This window comes from Siphateles boraxobius, unplaced genomic scaffold (genome assembly GCF_051911475.1).
Source record: "Siphateles boraxobius isolate OS27281-9 unplaced genomic scaffold, OSU_SipBor_1 11, whole genome shotgun sequence".
Taxonomy (NCBI): Eukaryota; Metazoa; Chordata; class Actinopteri; order Cypriniformes; family Leuciscidae; genus Siphateles; species Siphateles boraxobius.
Window position 1 is genome coordinate 12,099,276 of NW_027508711.1, and position 17,753 is coordinate 12,117,028.

At 37.1% G+C, this 17,753-nt stretch overlaps 1 protein-coding gene across 2 annotated transcripts; it reads left to right on the forward strand.

Moving 5' to 3' along the window:
- Nucleotides 1-151: 151 nt before the first annotated feature.
- znf346 (zinc finger protein 346) lies at nucleotides 152-8,064 on the forward strand. 2 transcript variants are annotated; one of them, XM_077196881.1, is made up of 7 exons: nucleotides 152-300; nucleotides 647-750; nucleotides 3,509-3,601; nucleotides 3,701-3,848; nucleotides 4,369-4,662; nucleotides 6,117-6,216; nucleotides 6,298-8,064. In XM_077196881.1, the coding sequence occupies exons 1-7, from the start codon at nucleotides 180-182 to the stop codon at nucleotides 6,431-6,433; spliced, it is 996 nt and encodes a 331-aa protein (XP_077052996.1). In that variant the 5' UTR covers nucleotides 152-179; the 3' UTR covers nucleotides 6,434-8,064. The 2 variants fall into 2 exon arrangements, with proteins under 2 accessions (XP_077052996.1, XP_077053005.1); XM_077196890.1 differs by having other exon boundaries at nucleotides 164-300; nucleotides 4,369-4,584.
- Nucleotides 8,065-17,753: the final 9,689 nt, after the last annotated feature.

The following is a 17,753-nucleotide window of genomic DNA, read 5'->3' on the forward strand; positions in this document are numbered from 1 at the left end:
AAGTTAGAACGATTCCTTTTGCAAATAAACACTTCAATTACAGTTTACCTCGTCTAGATTTTCTTACATATCCTTGTGTCATGCGCATTGATTGGCGCATATAAATAATTTTGTGAAGCATGTAGGATAAATGGTGCCCATATTTGTTTGTAAACAAAAATGGGTTACAGGATTTCGGTATGAAGAGACTTGTGCGGCGCATGTCTCGTCTGCGCATGCGCAACCCGCCTCCTGCAACCATCATGGCGCAGCAAGAGCCGAATGGAGATTTTCCATATTTACCTTCAGGGGCGGCCGAGGGTAAGAGAGCGGCGACACTCAATCAAAATAAATGGTGTTACTTTCGATGCATTGTTTATAATTAAAAAATGACATTTATTCCGAGAATGTACAGTGCCTGAGAGCGGGAAGGAGTGTAAAGCATGGTAGCCTAGCTCAAGCTCTCAGGACTGCTGCTTTAGTGTCTATAGGCAGAACAGTGTACACAAGGTCGATGTAAGACATAGTCTGATACTTGCAATTAAATGCATAGAAAGTCTATTTTAGGTCTGCATACTTGGCCTTGTAGCTGTTTTGTATGTTTCTTTTATACAAAAATGAAATGCCCCTTTGTAGTGACTGTTTCTGATGCTGACCTGTCTTTCAGTGAACCGAATGATAAAGGAGAACAGTGACTTGTTCTCTGATTCTCAGTGTAAAGTGTGTAGCGCTGTCCTAATCTCAGAATCCCAGAAACTTGCACATTATCAGGTAAGCTTTCACATTCACATAGAAAAAGTTTGTTTAATCGCATTCGCAACACGTCCTATGTTCGTCAGCCAATAGAGTACAAAACGTGGTTTTAAGGGCTAAATATTGATTGCAAGTATTTCAGGCTGTGTTCACAATGACGTACTATTTCTGCAGTATGTATACTTTATATTTTTTGTATGCATGTAATACTTAAATGACTAACTGAATTTGACTAACTGTGCAGTATATAACAGCACACAGTATATAACAGAAGCAGGACAGTTAAATTATATTTAAAGAATGAAATTTGTACGGCCAATATGGTGCTTCAAATAAATAAAGTTCCAAATAAAAGAGTTTAAAACAGAGTATGATACCGTTCATGACCTAATGAATTGCTGATTTTAAATATATTATTCAAATGTTAAATTCAATTAAAGCTGCAGTAGGGAGTTTTGAGAAAATGTTGACTTAGCCTGAAAATTTGAACAAGCACAACTTCCAGGTCCAACCCCCTTGCTCTCTGCTGCGCTACAGCCCTCCCTCCACAGCTCCTCCCCCACAGCGGAGCCTGCCGTGAACGCATACTAGTAAGCAGGACCACCGATGACGGCGGATTATAAACAGTTATGGAACATTCACTAATAGGGACGAAACATCAACAATATGCTTTACATTGACTATGGCCTGCCCATACTTTGAATACAAACTTGGTCCTCAAATCATTATGTATTTTGCAATACATGTAACTTTATAAGGTTGCACTCTTTCTATAAGTTATAGCTACTAAGATAACGTTAAAGGATTAGTTCACTTTAAAAAAAAAACTTTTGCTGATAATTTACTCACCCCCATGTCATCCAAGATGTCTATGTCTTTCTTTCTTCAGTCAAAAAGAAATTAAGGTTTTTGATGAAAACATTCCAGGCTTTTTCTCCATATAATGGACTTCAATAGGACACAAACGTTTCGAGGACCAAATGACAGTTTCAGCGCAGCCTCAAAGGGTTTTAAACGATACCAGACGATGAATAAGGGTCTTCTCTAGTGAAACGATCATTTCAAAAATAAATAAAAAACTTTAAGTTTTATAATCACAAATGCTCGCCTTGCTCTGTTCTGTGATGCACGTTCGTGATCCTGTTCGAACTCGTTCATCCAAATGAACAAATCTTTTTTCGAGTCATTTCGTCCGTTGAATGAACGAAATGACTCGAAAAAAGATTCGTTCATTTGGATTCATAAGACATTCCTCCTGGCTCTGATTGGTTGTTTCTGACCGGGAGCGGTGTATTTCTGCAAATGGCTGTAGGACCACAGGGAGGAGCCAGAGGATTATTTTTTTCACAGATTATCTGTCTCATATTCTACTTTCAGGACATAATGAGAGTTTTAACAAATATTTGTTTACAAAAGCTACTGGAGCTTTAAGGGGTGTGTTCACACTTGGCATGTTTGGTTCGATTAAAATGATTAAAACCGATTGCTCACGGTTCATTTGAATAAGTGTGAACGCTGCCATCCGGAATCCAGGGATTTCTGCCGACTCATTTACACATTTCATAAGCTCTTCATGAGTTCTCAGCTGGTCAAAATATCATCATATGTAGGCTACGCACATATAACGAGCGCATTTATCCCAGCACACAGCATTGTTTTGGATGTTCCGTGGCGAAATATATGTTATGTCATAAAAACCTACCAATCAGGCTTTTTACCCTATGCCTTTAGAATCAGTATCTTTAGGTTTGGTGTTAAAATACCAATGTGAACGCTAAGTGGACCAGGACTAAATGTTTTTTTATGGTCCAGGCCAAACAAACCAAGCAAACCGAAATACTACGAAGTGTGAACACACCCAAAATATTTCCCAAGATGGCTTCCGAGTGAGCTGGCTTGCTTTAAAAGGCAATTTTTTTGTACAAAGGACCTGTACCAATACCCACACTTGTGGGCTTGGCCACTTTAGTGCGCATGAAAAGAAGCAAGTGCGCAAGGCTGTCCCAGGTTGGAAAAATGCCAAAGTTTAGAGCCCATAACGCGCATTAAATCCACATTCTTTCTAAAACCGCTTCAAAGTAGTATTTCAGTCTAAAGCCCAAAGTATGCTTTGGATGTCTGCGTTATTATTTTCATCATCAGAAGGGTCCACCAACGCCACTGTCACACACACACACACACACACACACACACACACACACACACACACACACACACACACAATTTTTACTTTACTTGTATTTTTACAAAACTGTGTTGTACATGTGTCCTATCGGGTAATATAAGTTCTACACACTTACGGACTTCACGCCCAACTCTTTGGCCAAATACAGGAAATATGGCTTGTAAGTAGACAAGGGGTCAAGTGCAAAGACTGTATCCCTCAATGCAATATCCTTAACATGACCTTCATTTTCCAGCATAACCCATGAACATCATCTGGTCATTTGATCTTACTGTCAAAATGTAAGATTTTTTTCCGCAAATGTGGATGAAAAATGCAATACATATCTCCAAAAAGACTGACTACGCCTTGCTGAATAAAGCTTACATGTTTGAGGTCATGTGACAACTGTAGTGTACTACTGGATAAAATGTTTATCATTGTACGTAGCATACTATGCACTGTTTCACATACTAAACTATGAATAGTACTTGAGGATGGTATAGTCTAGTGGCTAAAGTTCCTGTCCCATGACAAAATCACTTTATAAAACATAAACTAAAGGACAAATTAGGACCTTCTCAATGTTAACCTTCCTGTCTCTTCTTGTAGAGCAAAAAACATGCGAGCAAAGTACGCCGGTACATGAGCATTCACGGTGATGAGGAGCCTATTACAAAACGGTTCAAGTCTTCAGATGATGCTGTAAGTCAGATGAGCAACCAGATGTCATGGAGACTTATTGAATGTTAGATCACGGATATGTGTGTGTCCTGTATAAATGGCTAGTGTTCTGTTTTGCAGACAACTGATGTCGATGAAGGGGGCAAATACAAAGCCTGCAATGTGTGCAACATGGCGTTCTCTTCCCCGGTGGTGGCACAGTCACATTACCAGGGCAAAGTTCACTCCAAGAACCTTCACTTGAAGACCTACGGTCAGCAGACTCCTGGTAAGGAGACTTGAAATACAGGAATGAACAAACTGAGCTGTAGTCTGTTTTTTTTTAGTAGATGGTCTTGTTCTGCGATCAGTTCTTTTGCACTGGGTATTTTTGTAATGCATAAAACCTACACTTTTTTTCATGATGTGTTTACTCACACGAGGGCGGGACAACCTGTCACTCACATGAGATCGACCAATAGCAAACCACAACAATCCAATCAATTCCCTATAGATAAACTCTACAATTTTTTCGTTTCACTCTGATATACGCCACAATAAGGAAAAGAAAAGAATTCCGTTTCATGTTGACTTAAAACATACAATGTAGTAGAAGATTAAAAGATTGTCATCTCGATTTATAACCCACGTGAACTTATAACTAAATGACAACCATTCGGCTATGTCTATTAAATATAATTAAATAATTCAGTATATTACACGGCGCACTAATATTATATTCCGAACATGGTTATAACTGGTCAATTCACCTAAAAAGCTGACCTGCTGTGTTTCCCCTCATCTTCCAGCATTACCTCAGCCCAAAGCACAGGTGAAGAAGGATGAAGGGCTACCGAAAGGTGTGCAGGGGCCGGCAGAGCGTGACCCCAACCGCTTCTGCTCCATCTGCCAGGCCTCCTTCAACAATCCCCTCATGGCTCAGCAGCACTACAACGGCAAGAAACATAAAAAACACCTGACTAAACAGAAACTGATGGAGACCTATGGGCCGTCCATTGTACCAGGTCAGAACATAGAAGGGGGGTCTCACAGACTTCATGACATCAAACAGGAATTACATCAGAAACAATTACATCTCTCATGTAAGGAATTACATCTCAGAATTTTATCCAGTCAGTAAAGTAGCATTAATTTTGATGGCTTTATAGATTTTCTTTCAAATTAATAATTCATATATAAATATGAAGAGAGCTTTAAAAAAAAAGTACAGGCTTCACAATTCTGTGAAAAACATTTTTTGTTTGTTTTTAGAAGTCAAAATTACTTTCAGTGGTAAGAGACTGCATCTCTAGTTGTATTTAACCTGGAATGTTCCTTTTAACCTTTATTTTTCAATTAAAGTCCTATTATTCTACATTATTTTTACCTCTAAATATTTGCTGCCATATTGCAAATGCAATAACTGAATAGGTTGCGTCGCACAAAACAAAAGGAATATTATTGAATACATTTGCATGCACATCAAATTCTTTTTAGCATAATAAACAGTGAGTTGAATATATATTTTGAATTTGATTTTCCTTCATACATGGTTATTGCAAGTAGTGGTCAACCGATATATCGGCAGGTATTGGCATTTTTTTAATTTTAGGCATTGTACGATAAGTTTCTCTTTGGCCGATTGTGTCAGAAGTGGGACTTTTATTTTGAAGATGGGCCTGACTTTTATTTTGATGACGCTGAAAACAGCATGTGCATGAGCACACAGCCTTCCATTCTCTGTCTTTATTAGTTTCCCGTCACTGTTTAGTCTAATAAATAGAATTAATAAAATAGTTTTCTGTTTACAAAGATGAAACAGTTTATGAAAAAGCGTATAAAGTTTGCTTTTTTGCTTTTCTATTATTAGAAATAGTACAGCAAAACTATAATATTTTCTCATCTACCGTCAGCATTCAGCAAACACAAATTTAAATCATATAAACAAGTCTTTAAATATCTAATAGGGATGTGCCGAGCTCAGGGATCGTTTATTTGTATAAGGATGTATTATTTCCTTCAGCTGAGAGGCTTCAGATGCGCACTGTTCACCATGATGTTTTTTAATTACTTGAAATATGATTGGAATAACTTAAAAAAAGGAGTGAAGTGCAACGTGCAGCGCAAGTCTGTCATATAGGCTATATAACATTATAATGAGAACATTATAATTGTGTGTTTAAGGCATGGCTTTTAATTGTGAGACTTGTTTTTGTAATCAGGCTGTGAAAAATTATATAAAAATTTGGATTTAGATTTATTAACCAGTTTTTCGGTTATCGGCTTTAAAATATAAAGAGTTATCGGTATCAGCCAAACTTTCATATGGGTGCATCCATATTAAAAAGTTACCTGCCTTATGTGCAGTTTAAATGTCAGTAAATTTGTATACAAATCAGTTTGTTAGTTTTTCCTTGAGACCGTACCTGATATATATCCAAACGAATCGATATTAAATCGAAAGTCTATTCAAAGTTGAAATTTGTCAATGACTCTTTGTTGCTGTGGTTGTAACATCATTACGTGCCACTGAAATGCTAAATGTCATTTCTCTCAGCCTCCTCACTGAAGGGCTACCCATGTACTGTGTGTAATATTGAGCTGAACTCCGTGGAGCAGTACCAGGCCCACATCAGCGGCTCCAAACACAAGAACCAGTGAGTATCTCACGCAGCTTTCGTGAAAAGATTTCCTTTTCTTATTGGTCAACAAATAACGTATCTCCCCCATTTCCACAGCAACAGACTCAAGAAAGGGCCAAATGCATTCGCCGGCCCACCCGACAACTACCAGCCCGATTTCCAGTATCCGGCCAACCAGGAGGGTCTGGAGGCCGGGGGAGACTGGAACAGCTTCACTGAAGGCTTTGAGTGAGAAGATGCCCTCGACGTTCTGCTCATTTGTGACAAGCTTCCTCAGTTTAGGCACAGGTCAATGTGTGTCTGCACTGTGCATCTCCTAATGCCAGCTATTCACTACAATACATCTCTTCCCGTACATTGATTCCTTCTGTCACTCTCACACACAGTTGAAGGGACCAAAATAAACTTCCACAGCTTTCCCCCCTCCCTATCCATAACCGAAAGCAACGGAGGCGAAACTTAAGAGTGCTGCTTTTTTTTGTTTTGCTTTTTTTTTTTTTTTTTTTTTTTTTAGTGTTCTGTATTTGTTTGGTTTACAAAAATTAATTTCCATGTTCTCCACATACAGATGCAGGTCCTGAAGGTGGTTTCGGGAGATGTTTTGTCTATATGATCGATACTCTTATTTGTTGCTTTTTATCTTAAAACGCTCAAGCTCCATGTTTTGTTAAATTAATGTCTGTGGAGTTCAAAGCCGTTGGATTTGGTAGTATGCAACATTTGGAAAGTTTGCTTTTCTTAGGAGCTTAGAGTGCTTTATTTCTTAAGTTCTGATTTTCTACATAAATTTTGGAGAAATCTACGTGTTTTCAAGCAATTTTAGTCCTTTGTTCTGTTTAGGCTGGGCAGTATTTGTCTTTCATTTCTCATGGCTCCTTTCCATTTCCATTTAAACGTGAATCTTTAAGTAGGAAGTATGTTGTAATTTCATATGCTTAGAGATTTAAGCTAAAGCTTCAGTTCTCACATACAAACTGAATTTGTCCTAGTGATTAAAATTGTCCAATCATAAAAAAATTAGTCCCACTCCATAAGGGTGATTTTATTTTAGTTTCCATTTAGGCGCAAACACAAGTTCATCTTGGCGTTATCACAACGTAGATTATTGCAGTGTATTCTGGCGTGTTACAAAGTCAAACTAGTAAGAAATGGATTAGTTTCAAACGGGCTTGTAAGATGGAAGCCTCTGTTAGGGTATAATGTGAAAACGCTCTCGAATTTCAAGTAGGAAATCAAAAATGTAACAAGTTTTCAAAGACTGTTGAGCATATTTGTAATGTATGGCTTGCATTGTTTATTTTTGCAATGTACATTACATTGCAGATTGTCCTTATCATAAGAGACTGATGCTAATGCTAAGATGTTAAATCAGCAATAGTTCAATTAGTGTTTAGCACCTCCATAATGCTTCAGTTTAAGAGTCTGTTTATTCGGGGGAATCGTATATGTAGTTATTGTGAAAGGTTGAAACGCTACTTTGTCACTAAAGAACCGAATGTGAGAGACCATTAATGTTTTCTCAAACTGAAAGAGCCTAGTTTTTACTCTTTTAAGCTTAGTATTTTTGATGGGCTTGGGAATTCATACAGACTCATCATAATCCGTTACGCTTTTGAACACGATAGCAGTGAGCAGGAGAACTACTGTAAGTGAGTATAGACATGTTATACTGACGAATGTTTTTGCAGTCTTGAAGGCTTCTACGCAGCACAACAGCAGTTATGTGAATGAATAGGGCCTTCAAACTTGGTAGCATTTATGTATTTGTTGTCATTTTGCTTTTATTGGTCAATTTTCTTTTCAACAGACATTGTGAGCCTAAAAAATGTATGTTACTTTTCATCCAGTAAAATGTTTTGAGAACTCCTGTGTTTCAGACATGTTTTAATGAACAGACCTGAAATCGCTGTCTACCTGATTTTTACGACGTGCTATTTCTCGTAAATGTGCATAGAACTGTAAACCATCGTGTTTATGATTACGGTAACAAATTAATACAAATACCAGTTCGCAGCATCAAGTAGCATAACAGACTGTTTTTGTACAGCTAAAATAACTGGAAGCGGCTGACACCGAAAGCCTTGCACATTTAAGTTAGAAATGGCTGTGCCGCTCTTACATTTAAAATAAAGGATACTTCAAAAGGGCCATATTTAAAAAAAATTAAGTCCACATAATTAAGTTTACCATTTTTCATTTGTTGTTTATGGAAGCTTGTTTCCAAGTTAAAAAGGTAATTGCTTTTTATCACGCAATTGACTTTTTTTTTCTGAATATATGATATAATATATGATATCAACTCGCAATTGTGAATTATAGAGTCAGAATTGTGAGATAAAAAGTAGCAATTATCTTTTAAATAGTTTTATTTCGAATTAAAGCTGCCGTAAGCAATGTTCCCAATGCCCTTCAAAGACACTGAAGATTCAGATTGTTTTTGCTACTGTTAAGAAGTCTATATGCAGTGTTGAGGAAAGGTACTTTTAAAAGTAATGCATTACAATATTGAGTTGCTCCCTAACGTGAGGCCCTTTCACACCAAAAGTTAAATGAAAAAGCCTCTGGCTGAAGGAAATGTAAATTTAGGCCTGTACAGTAGAGGGCGCCGCTCAAACAAACCTGTGCTGCCATTCTGGATTGAAGAAGAATGGAATGGTTTAAAAAAAAAAATCAAAACAAATGTGATGTTTATCTAAAGTCAATTTTGCTTATTACTATGGTTGAATTGGATCATTTTTCATTTCACGAGGCTTTTTCATTTCACTTTTGGTGTGAAAGGGCCTCACGTTAGGGAGCAACTCAATATTGTAATGCATTACTTTTAAAAGTAACTTTCCCCAACACTGCATATAGACGTCGTAACAGTAGCAAAAACAGGGGGAAAAAACAAGTTGTTCCAAGCCTGTATGAATGTTTTTTTTTGTTGTTAAACACGTTAGAAGATATTTTGAAAAATGTTGTTAGCCGTTGACCTCCATATTATTTTTTTCCTTCTATGGAAGTCAATGGCTACCGTCAACTGTCTGGTTACCAACATTCTTTAAAATATCTTATTTTGTGTTCAACAGAAGACTGAAACTCATACAGGTTTGGAACAACTTGAGTGAGCAAATTATGACAGAATTTTCATTTTTGGGTGAACTATCCCTTTAATAAAGTAAGATTAAATACATAGTATATTTGTGTAATTTAATATTTAATTATTGCAGGTTTGCATAATATTCTGAGTTTGCATTTTACAGTTTTTATTCATTTAGAGGAATACTGAATCTGTTTTTTTTTTTGTAAGTGAGATGAGTAAATGCTCACATTTAAAAGTAATGTGTTTCTTTACTAGTTACTTGAAAAAAGTAATCTGATTACGTAATTCAAGTTACTTGTAATGCTTTGCCCCCAACACTGTCTATATGAATGACCTCTGTTATGATGGCCAAATCGCTGAATATGGAATTCTAGACTTCTAGACTTCTATTCTAGAATTCTAGGTTTTATGTGCGTTGGTTGTAACTTGTGAATGACCCGGGTTCTTTTCCCCCCGATGTAATTTTACTTTTCTATAGAGTCGAGTTGGGCCCTGTCCCAAATGGAATCTAAAACCCTTGCATTCTTCCTCTAATCGGCTGTTTCAGTGCGGGACGCAGCAAACCAACCCGGTCACACTAAATGCGTCTCTATAGCACGTATTAAAGCCCAATTTATACTTCTGCGTTGAACTCACGCCGTAGCCATGTAGCCATGAACTCTACTGTGCGTAGCGCGCGTACCCTCCGGCGTACCCTGACGTGCACCTTCTCCAAAAATGTAACAACGCGTCAATTCTACGCGGACGCAAGCACTGTGATTGGTCTGCTAGAACCCCTCCCTCGGGTTTCACAATTTCCCTCTGCATGTGTAATTGCGCGTCAACGCGGACAACGACGCAGAAGTATAAATTAAAACCAACGTGTAGTGTATAGCGTAGAGGCTCCGGCGTAGGTCCGACGCAGAAGTATAAATCAGCCTTAAGGCCTCATTATGCTTCTCCGTCAACTCCACGGCGTCGTGGCCGTTTTATGGTTCTGCGTCAGGTTGCGGTGCATCTGACCAATCACAGCCCTTGGGCCTCGACGGGTAGTTAATTTTTTGGAGGTGCACGTCGAGCTACGGCGGAGGGGTCGGAGAGGGGTTCGCGGCGACGCAGAGGGGTCTGCGGGGGTACGCCGTCGATTCGACGCAGAAGCATAAAACAGGCTTTACGTTTATCGTGCAATTTATACGCGAAAATTCGTTTTTACATGCATAGGATACAAATGGGTAGGTTTAGTAGTGGTGTGGGGTGCCTATGTATTACACGCAATAAAGTGCGTCAAATGCATGGGAAAACTGCGTATCATATGCACGTAAAAACTAATTTTCTTGTTTAAATTGCTTGATCAACACAATGCGTGCTATAGAGACGCATTTTCATGAGATCAGACGGGCGCATGTCACAAAGGTGCTCGCGAACACCCTTCTGAAACCTGACAAAAAATGTTAAATCGGGACACCTTCATGAATGTTTTCAAATCCGTGTTTTTTACTTATCTTGAATCACTGCGGTACACATATAAGAAGTGTTTATATTCGGACTATTTTCGACTGGTTTGAGTCGTACCACTGCGGAGTAGTTTAGTACCTGCGTGACTCGCCATAGATATAAACAGAGAAGTAGCTCCGGCTACAGTGTTCTTCCGCAAGACGCATACAGTTGTTTATTAACCACTAGCGCCAAAAGTTACGGACTGCAGCTTTATGCCCAGCCGAAATTGAATGTATTATTTAACAAAAATCCTGACGTTGGCCTTCAGTTCACGGCTACGTGATGTGCTCGTTCGTGTGAATCTGTCAGCGCCGCAGTTCACTCCATCTTGCCCAGAAAAAGCATTCAAGTTGTGAGAAATCAAAATGAGCAAAAGCGTGACACGAATTGTGGAACGATTTGGGTCAGGGCCTTGGACTTCAGGTGGGAATGCTAAATATCTGTTCTGTGGTCCATGTGTAAAAGATGACACAATTTTGTCATTGTGATACTTCTAATTAATTAAGTGATAAAATTCCGATTATGGGCACATGAGTCCCTAAACATGATGAATGATTGGATAGGCCTTTGCTTTTACTCAAATACCACTACATAGTGGAATTAGAGAGAGTTTGAGGATTTAGTGTGTGTAAAGGACACTAAACTTTATATATGTCACCCCCCCCCCCCCCCCCCAAAAAAGCATACATGTCCAGGCCTTGTCCTCTAGATGGCGTACTTTACACACTTGTCTTTACCTTTTCTTTATCACTTTTGGTGCAAGATGGATATTGGGCCAATACAAGGCTAATATATCTTCTCTGAAATGCATTTGTAGTAATGTAAACTTCTCCAAAATCTAATCATTTTTATTGCTCATACTGCTGACAGAAGCATTCGCCATGTGTAAATCATCAAGGATGAATTGTTAGTATTAGAAACAAATTCTCACTGTCATTGTGGCTTATTGTCATTAAACTTTTGTCTTTGCTATACAACATAGATAATAAATCAACTCTAATAATAAATAACAAACAAACAAACAACAGTTAGTTAAACGTTCATAGTTGCTACACTTAAAAAAAGCGTAAGTTTAGGCTACTTAAATTTTTGATTTGAGACTACTAAATAATTTTTGTAGCATAAACGGAAACTAAACAGTGGATTTTTAGTTCCCAGCATGCTTTGCATAGGGCTCGATCAGGAGATTAAATGTCAAAATTTAATTAGATTTTTTGTGTGTTTGAATAAGACCTGTTTTTTTTAATGTGACATTTAAAAGAGTTTGTTATATTGATGTTTTTGCAGTTGCCATTGTGTTGAAGAGGAGAGCTTGTGCTTAGGTTGTGTGTAAGTTTACAGTGTTACTGTTAGGCTATATTACTTTATTTCTATACCCAATAATCAATAGGGTATAGAATTTATTTGTCCATTGCAAATGTTTGATAGCCACAGAAAAGCTAACATGTAATAACGCGAAAGAGTTCATAACTCTCTCTTTTTGTTAGAAATTGTGTAATAAACCTACAGACTACAAATTGTTACATCAATTTTATTGAGTAGCTTCTAGGTTTGCTTTTAGAGTGACAGCACTATCCCTCATGTGCTGTAAAAAAAAAAAATCAATGCGGCTAGGTATTTCCATTCATAAAAAGGCAATGGGGAGGAGGCTTATATTCATTGATAAGATCTATTTACTCGAAGAGGGAGGTATCTGGTGCCTTTCCATTCACTGAACGAGAGGAGTACTGCCCCTCCAGCGAGGCGCCACGGTGTATAAACAACCTAGTATGTAGCCTACTATACCAGCATGCTGAAACATAGACTCCCCTGTGCGAACAGAACAAACCCCACCCACCATCATTTAAAGCTTGTATGTATATTCATAGAAGAGATATTAGCACCGTGTTAGATTTAGCTCTCCAGTGAATTGCTGTTATTTACAGGCATGACAGATTAATCCCTACAAATTTGCCCCGACAAAGACATTTTGAATTACCAGGACCTCAGTGCTGTGAAAAGAGGATTGTGTCGAGCTGGACGTAGCGTAACTTTAATGGTTATAGTCTGTAGTTTCATAATTCGACCCCTACATTTCATCCGAAATGAGGCCCGGGGAGCTTTGGGTCATGTTGAGTGTAACTTGATGAATGAGTGCTGGACTTTGGCAGACCCATTCAAGTTTACACTCGCGTTTCTAAACATGCCCTTGTGTATTGAATGGCCACATGGACACTTGTTTGAACCGAGTGCTGTTTGCTGAACCCCTCTTCGGGCTGTGTAGTCATCCTTTATTCACTGTTTGCACGCTTTGCATAGAAAATACCTCAAGCAAACTGTCCTGTCTTTCTCATGTAATGTTTTTTTCTTTTTTTCTTTTTTCAAGACGCTACAGGTGAATAATGGTGAAAATGTTAACAACAATCACAGTACATTAAAACAACTGGTTTGTGAAAGCAAAGTTTTCTGAAATAACACGTTTCATTAATATGCACTGATTTGCACACATTTCCAGAAAAGAAATCTATTATTAGAAAATTATACGAGATTCAACTCATTATTTTAAGTTGAAATGACTAACACAGCCAATTTGATTGTAGGCTACTTAAAAAAAAAAATTCTTTTTTTTACAGTGAAGTTTTTTACAGAAGGGATATTTGATCTCTCTTTTTATCACTCCATAAATCAGAAAATACGTAATACATCACTGTGTATTAGGAATAAAATGTTATTGTGAATGATTTAAAAAAAAAAAAAACGTCAGATTAAATATAGGAATAAAACTGGGAAGTTGGAACCTGGAAGAATTTCTGGCTCAGTGCAGGAGAAAAAAAACTCATTTTGAGGACACAACTTTTAAAGATATGTATTGTCATTGAAATCTACTGATGCAAATAGATAAAGTGTATTTTGGGTGTGTTTTTTTTCCACTAGTCTGAAAGAAGATAAGTTATGGAAGGGAAAAAAAAACTCAAAACTGACCAGTGCATAAAAAAATGGTTTTGCTGTATGTCTTGCCTTAATAATAATAATAATAATAATAATAATAATATTTATTTATTTATTTATGCTACTTTCCAAGAAGTCTATGGACATCTTTTATGGTACTTTTGTGGAGGGTTTTTTGTCCTTTTTTGGAGCTTGAAAGGCCCTGGTCGCTTGAAAAATGTATTTGTGTCCCACAGGATTGTTTATGCTTTGAATAACGTGAAGATGTGATTCTCATTATGATTTTTATTTTATTTTTTTGAACTGTCCATTTCAGAATACCTTTATGATTTATAATAAACCTCATTGAAAGAATCACGCTTTAGAGTGTTAATGTTAAGAAAAAATCACTTATTTTGGGTATTTGAACTGATGGTACAGTATGTGTGTGTTTGGGTGTGTGGACAGTCAGGATGCAGGGAATAGGGTTTGAGTGTTTGCTCATGGGTGAAGAGAGAAAGTGTTGTTGAGGGGCCTGTGGGCGGCAGGAGGCTGTATTCTCTGTTTTGCCTGTCACAGTTTCAGGGGGTTATTGTCTAGGATGGAGACATCCGGAGGTCAATGCCTCGAACCCTGTGTGAGGAAGGGAACAAAACAGCCCTGTATAAGAACAGACCAAATGGGGATCACAGGTGGCAGGAATGGACCACATCTATATGGAAATGAGCTCACTGTTCTCAGCGTCCCACTGCAGCCGCTGCTAATTTGCTTATTTTCATATGGAAGAAGAGTTGTTGGGTGGATCTCACGAAAACTGAGAATGTCCCGGTCAAAATATTATTTAAATAAATCAATATATTTATTTAGGGCTATTGGGATTTTGTACTTTTATGTTTTAATTATGGGAGGATGTTTTTTTGTTGTTGCTTTGTGACACTTTTTTCATGACAGTTAAGCACAGTTTAAGCACATTTTCTTGCTGTAATATGTCCAGGTGGTTTTTTCTTTTTTTTTCTTTTTTTCTCTCCAAATACTCCCATTATGTGTAAGTACTGGTAAGGAAATTACTTCTAAATTAACAAAATGGTAGTTCAAGTTTAGAGTAAAATATTACTTGGACTTGAAAGAATAAAATATTACTTGGACTTGAAAGAAGAAAAAAAAACAGAGTAAAAAAATGAGTCAAGAACTACTTTAAAAATAATGTGTTACACATTACTCTGCATTACTCCCTAAAAAGTAACCAAGTGTGTTACTTTTTATGGAAAGTAATCTTACGTTACTTTTTTTCACCTGGGCTGCAGGGCTTGCTTGATTGTTTTTTTTTTCATTAAAAAAAGTCCTATTTTTTGGCAAATGTAAAGGCCCTTTCACACCAAAAGCGAAATAAATAATCAGTCAGGCTGAAGGAAATGCAATGTCACACCTGTACAGAAGAGGACACTTCTCAATCCAACCTCTCTGCTCCCATTCTGGATTGAAGAAGAAAGATCAACAATCTTTTGAAATAGAAACAAAAAAATATAAGACAAATGTGATTTTTATCTAAAGTCATTTTTGCTTAGTATAGTTGATCATTAGTATAGTTTGATCAAGGTCAGCTGCAAAGACATTGGTTAATAAAGTGAGATTAAATGCATAAAGTATATTTGTGCAATTTAACATATTTATTGCAGGTTTGCATAATATTCCGAGTTTTTATTCATTTAGAGGAATACTGAATCAGTTTTTGTGCAAGTGAGATGAATAAATGCTCACATGTTAGTCTAGAAGCTACAATAACTAAAAGTTACCAAAAAAAATCAAAAGTAATTAGTTACTTTACTAGTTACTTGAAAAAAGTAATCTGATTACATAAGCCAATTTTCTTGTAATGCATTACCCTCAAAACTTTGTCAAGACCATGACTAATTATTAGCAATTCTCATTTAATATTTTAATAAATAATGGATAAGTAATATATGACTTTTTTTTAGCAAAATAAAATGGACAAATGAAGTAATATCCTCACTTTTCAACAAGAACCTCTTTCAGAGACACTTTAGAAAACAAGCACTGCTGTTGGCTCACATTTTTCACCCTGGTTGAGTAAATGCTTAGTTTTAGCCACAGAAAGGGTTGAGCCTTTCTCCTGAGATTTTGCAATCATTTTCAAGTGTTTACCCTTCAGAAACAAACAGCGCATAAGATACATGTTCGATTTCAGCCTAAACTTATGTTAAAAAACAAACAAAAAAATATAATTTCCCGAGAGCCATGGTTCCAGGAATTAACACCACTAGACGTTCATGGGCAGTTACAAAAAGCCTGTTTCATTACGTCAAATCGGATGTTTGCTTGACATAATCCAACAAACATGAGAGCATGTTGAAATGGTGATAAGAGGGGGCCAAACATTTGTTTGCCTGATGGCTGGGACATTTTAGCGTTATGGATGCTTTAGTTTGCAAATTCGAAAATAGAACGAATTAGACAATGACTGGAGACAAATAAGTGAGTCTTAATGTCAATGTCATATAAGAGTGTCCATGATAAAGAAAAGGAAAAATCTAGATTAAACACTTCCCAAATTCTTGGCAAACTCTGTGTATCCACGGTTCCATATGATTAAAAAAAAAAAAAAACCTTTAAACTCATCTTCAAAACAGTTTAAAATTTCTTATGGTGTAATTGTTTTTTACAAATACAATGAACTATACACTTCGCACAACATGACATAACTTTGGCTTGATAATTATTTGATATTTTAAGAAACGTATTGACCTGTTTCTGCATGTTAGATGTATTATAACTTTTTGGCAGCCAGAAGTTTTCAATGAAGCAGTTTAAAAATAGTTTTTTAAAAGTCAGTTTTTTTCAATAAAATGAATAATAATAATAGTCAAACTACCAAAAAATTCCATCTTTTAATGAGGCCTTTGTCTGTATTATGATATCAGGACAGTTCAGGATATCACTATCGTTTTTGGTTTTATGCACTCCTAAAAAATATAAAAATGAACTTTAATAATAAAAATAAAAACGTTTAAAAAACATGCTTATTAAAAAAACAAGTGTATCAAGTCACTGTATGTTAATAACTTCTTCATTTTTTTAATAAACATTGTTATATAATGCATAGACATTGACATATTTTAAGTGTGACAGTCCTTTGTAGGGTCCAACATTGTCTCCTAAACATTTCTAACATTAGCAGGATATTTGTAAAGGAGTCCGTGCTGGAGTGGATTTCATACCACCCCTAAACAAACCCCATAAAGGAAGCCGTATATGTCTGCGTGCAATTCTCAAGTAGGATTAGTTCACTATGAAAGCTGAAAGAAAGTCCCATGTACTCCATTTCCTGGGCTCCGGGACAAGTGCAGGTGGCTGAGGGGTTCGGATTACACCCCAATGAAAGTTCCCCCTACCCTCTGGTCCCTCCTCTCCCTTCCAGCCCCCCTTTTACCCAGCAAGCCAAACCTTTCCATGATCTGAGAATTCCTGCAAACTACTCCTAATTCTTCTGACAGATGGACACACTTAATCTGCAGCGGTCAGGCTGGAAGTAAGTGCTACAACCTGTGAACAGGCAACTAGGACAGCCACCTGTCAGGACCCCTGTCACATGATAGGCACCGCATGGCACACAGCTAAGCTATCGGGACATATTGTTGCAGAAATATGCGAGTGTTTTATTTCCCAAAAATGAAGTTTTGAAAAGTATTGAACAGTAATTGAGGCAGTTGGATGGTAGAGGTTTTTTGTAGTAATAAAAATGCCATTTTGAGATACTAAAGGCCGGTTTGCAGGTCAGTGGAATGAATAAAAGCACAAGGTCTAGGGGATGGTGTTGTAAATGAGTTTTAAATTGTAAAACTTACAGGTTGTTTTGTACGTTTATATACTGAATATACTAGAAGTGTAATGATACCCTCATGTCACGATTCGATACATATCACGATAATGAACTCACGATACGATATTATTCCGATACTCCAAAAAATGTACTGTTTATTAAAATGCTAAATTTGATATTACATTGGGGATGTAAATGAATAGGCTTGGACTTGGTGCTGGAAACCCAATGCACAGGACAATAGAGACA

Excerpts from the sequence above, each read along its gene's own strand:
- znf346 (XM_077196881.1), top strand. The coding sequence starts at position 180 with ATGAAGAGACTTGTGCGGCGCATGTCTCGTCTGCGCATGCGCAACCCG. Across the intron at positions 751-3,508 it reads AGAAACTTGCACATTATCAG|AGCAAAAAACATGCGAGCAA; the intron begins GTAAGCTTTCAC and ends CTCTTCTTGTAG. Across the intron at positions 4,663-6,116 it reads GAAACAATTACATCTCTCAT|CCTCCTCACTGAAGGGCTAC; the intron begins GTAAGGAATTAC and ends CATTTCTCTCAG.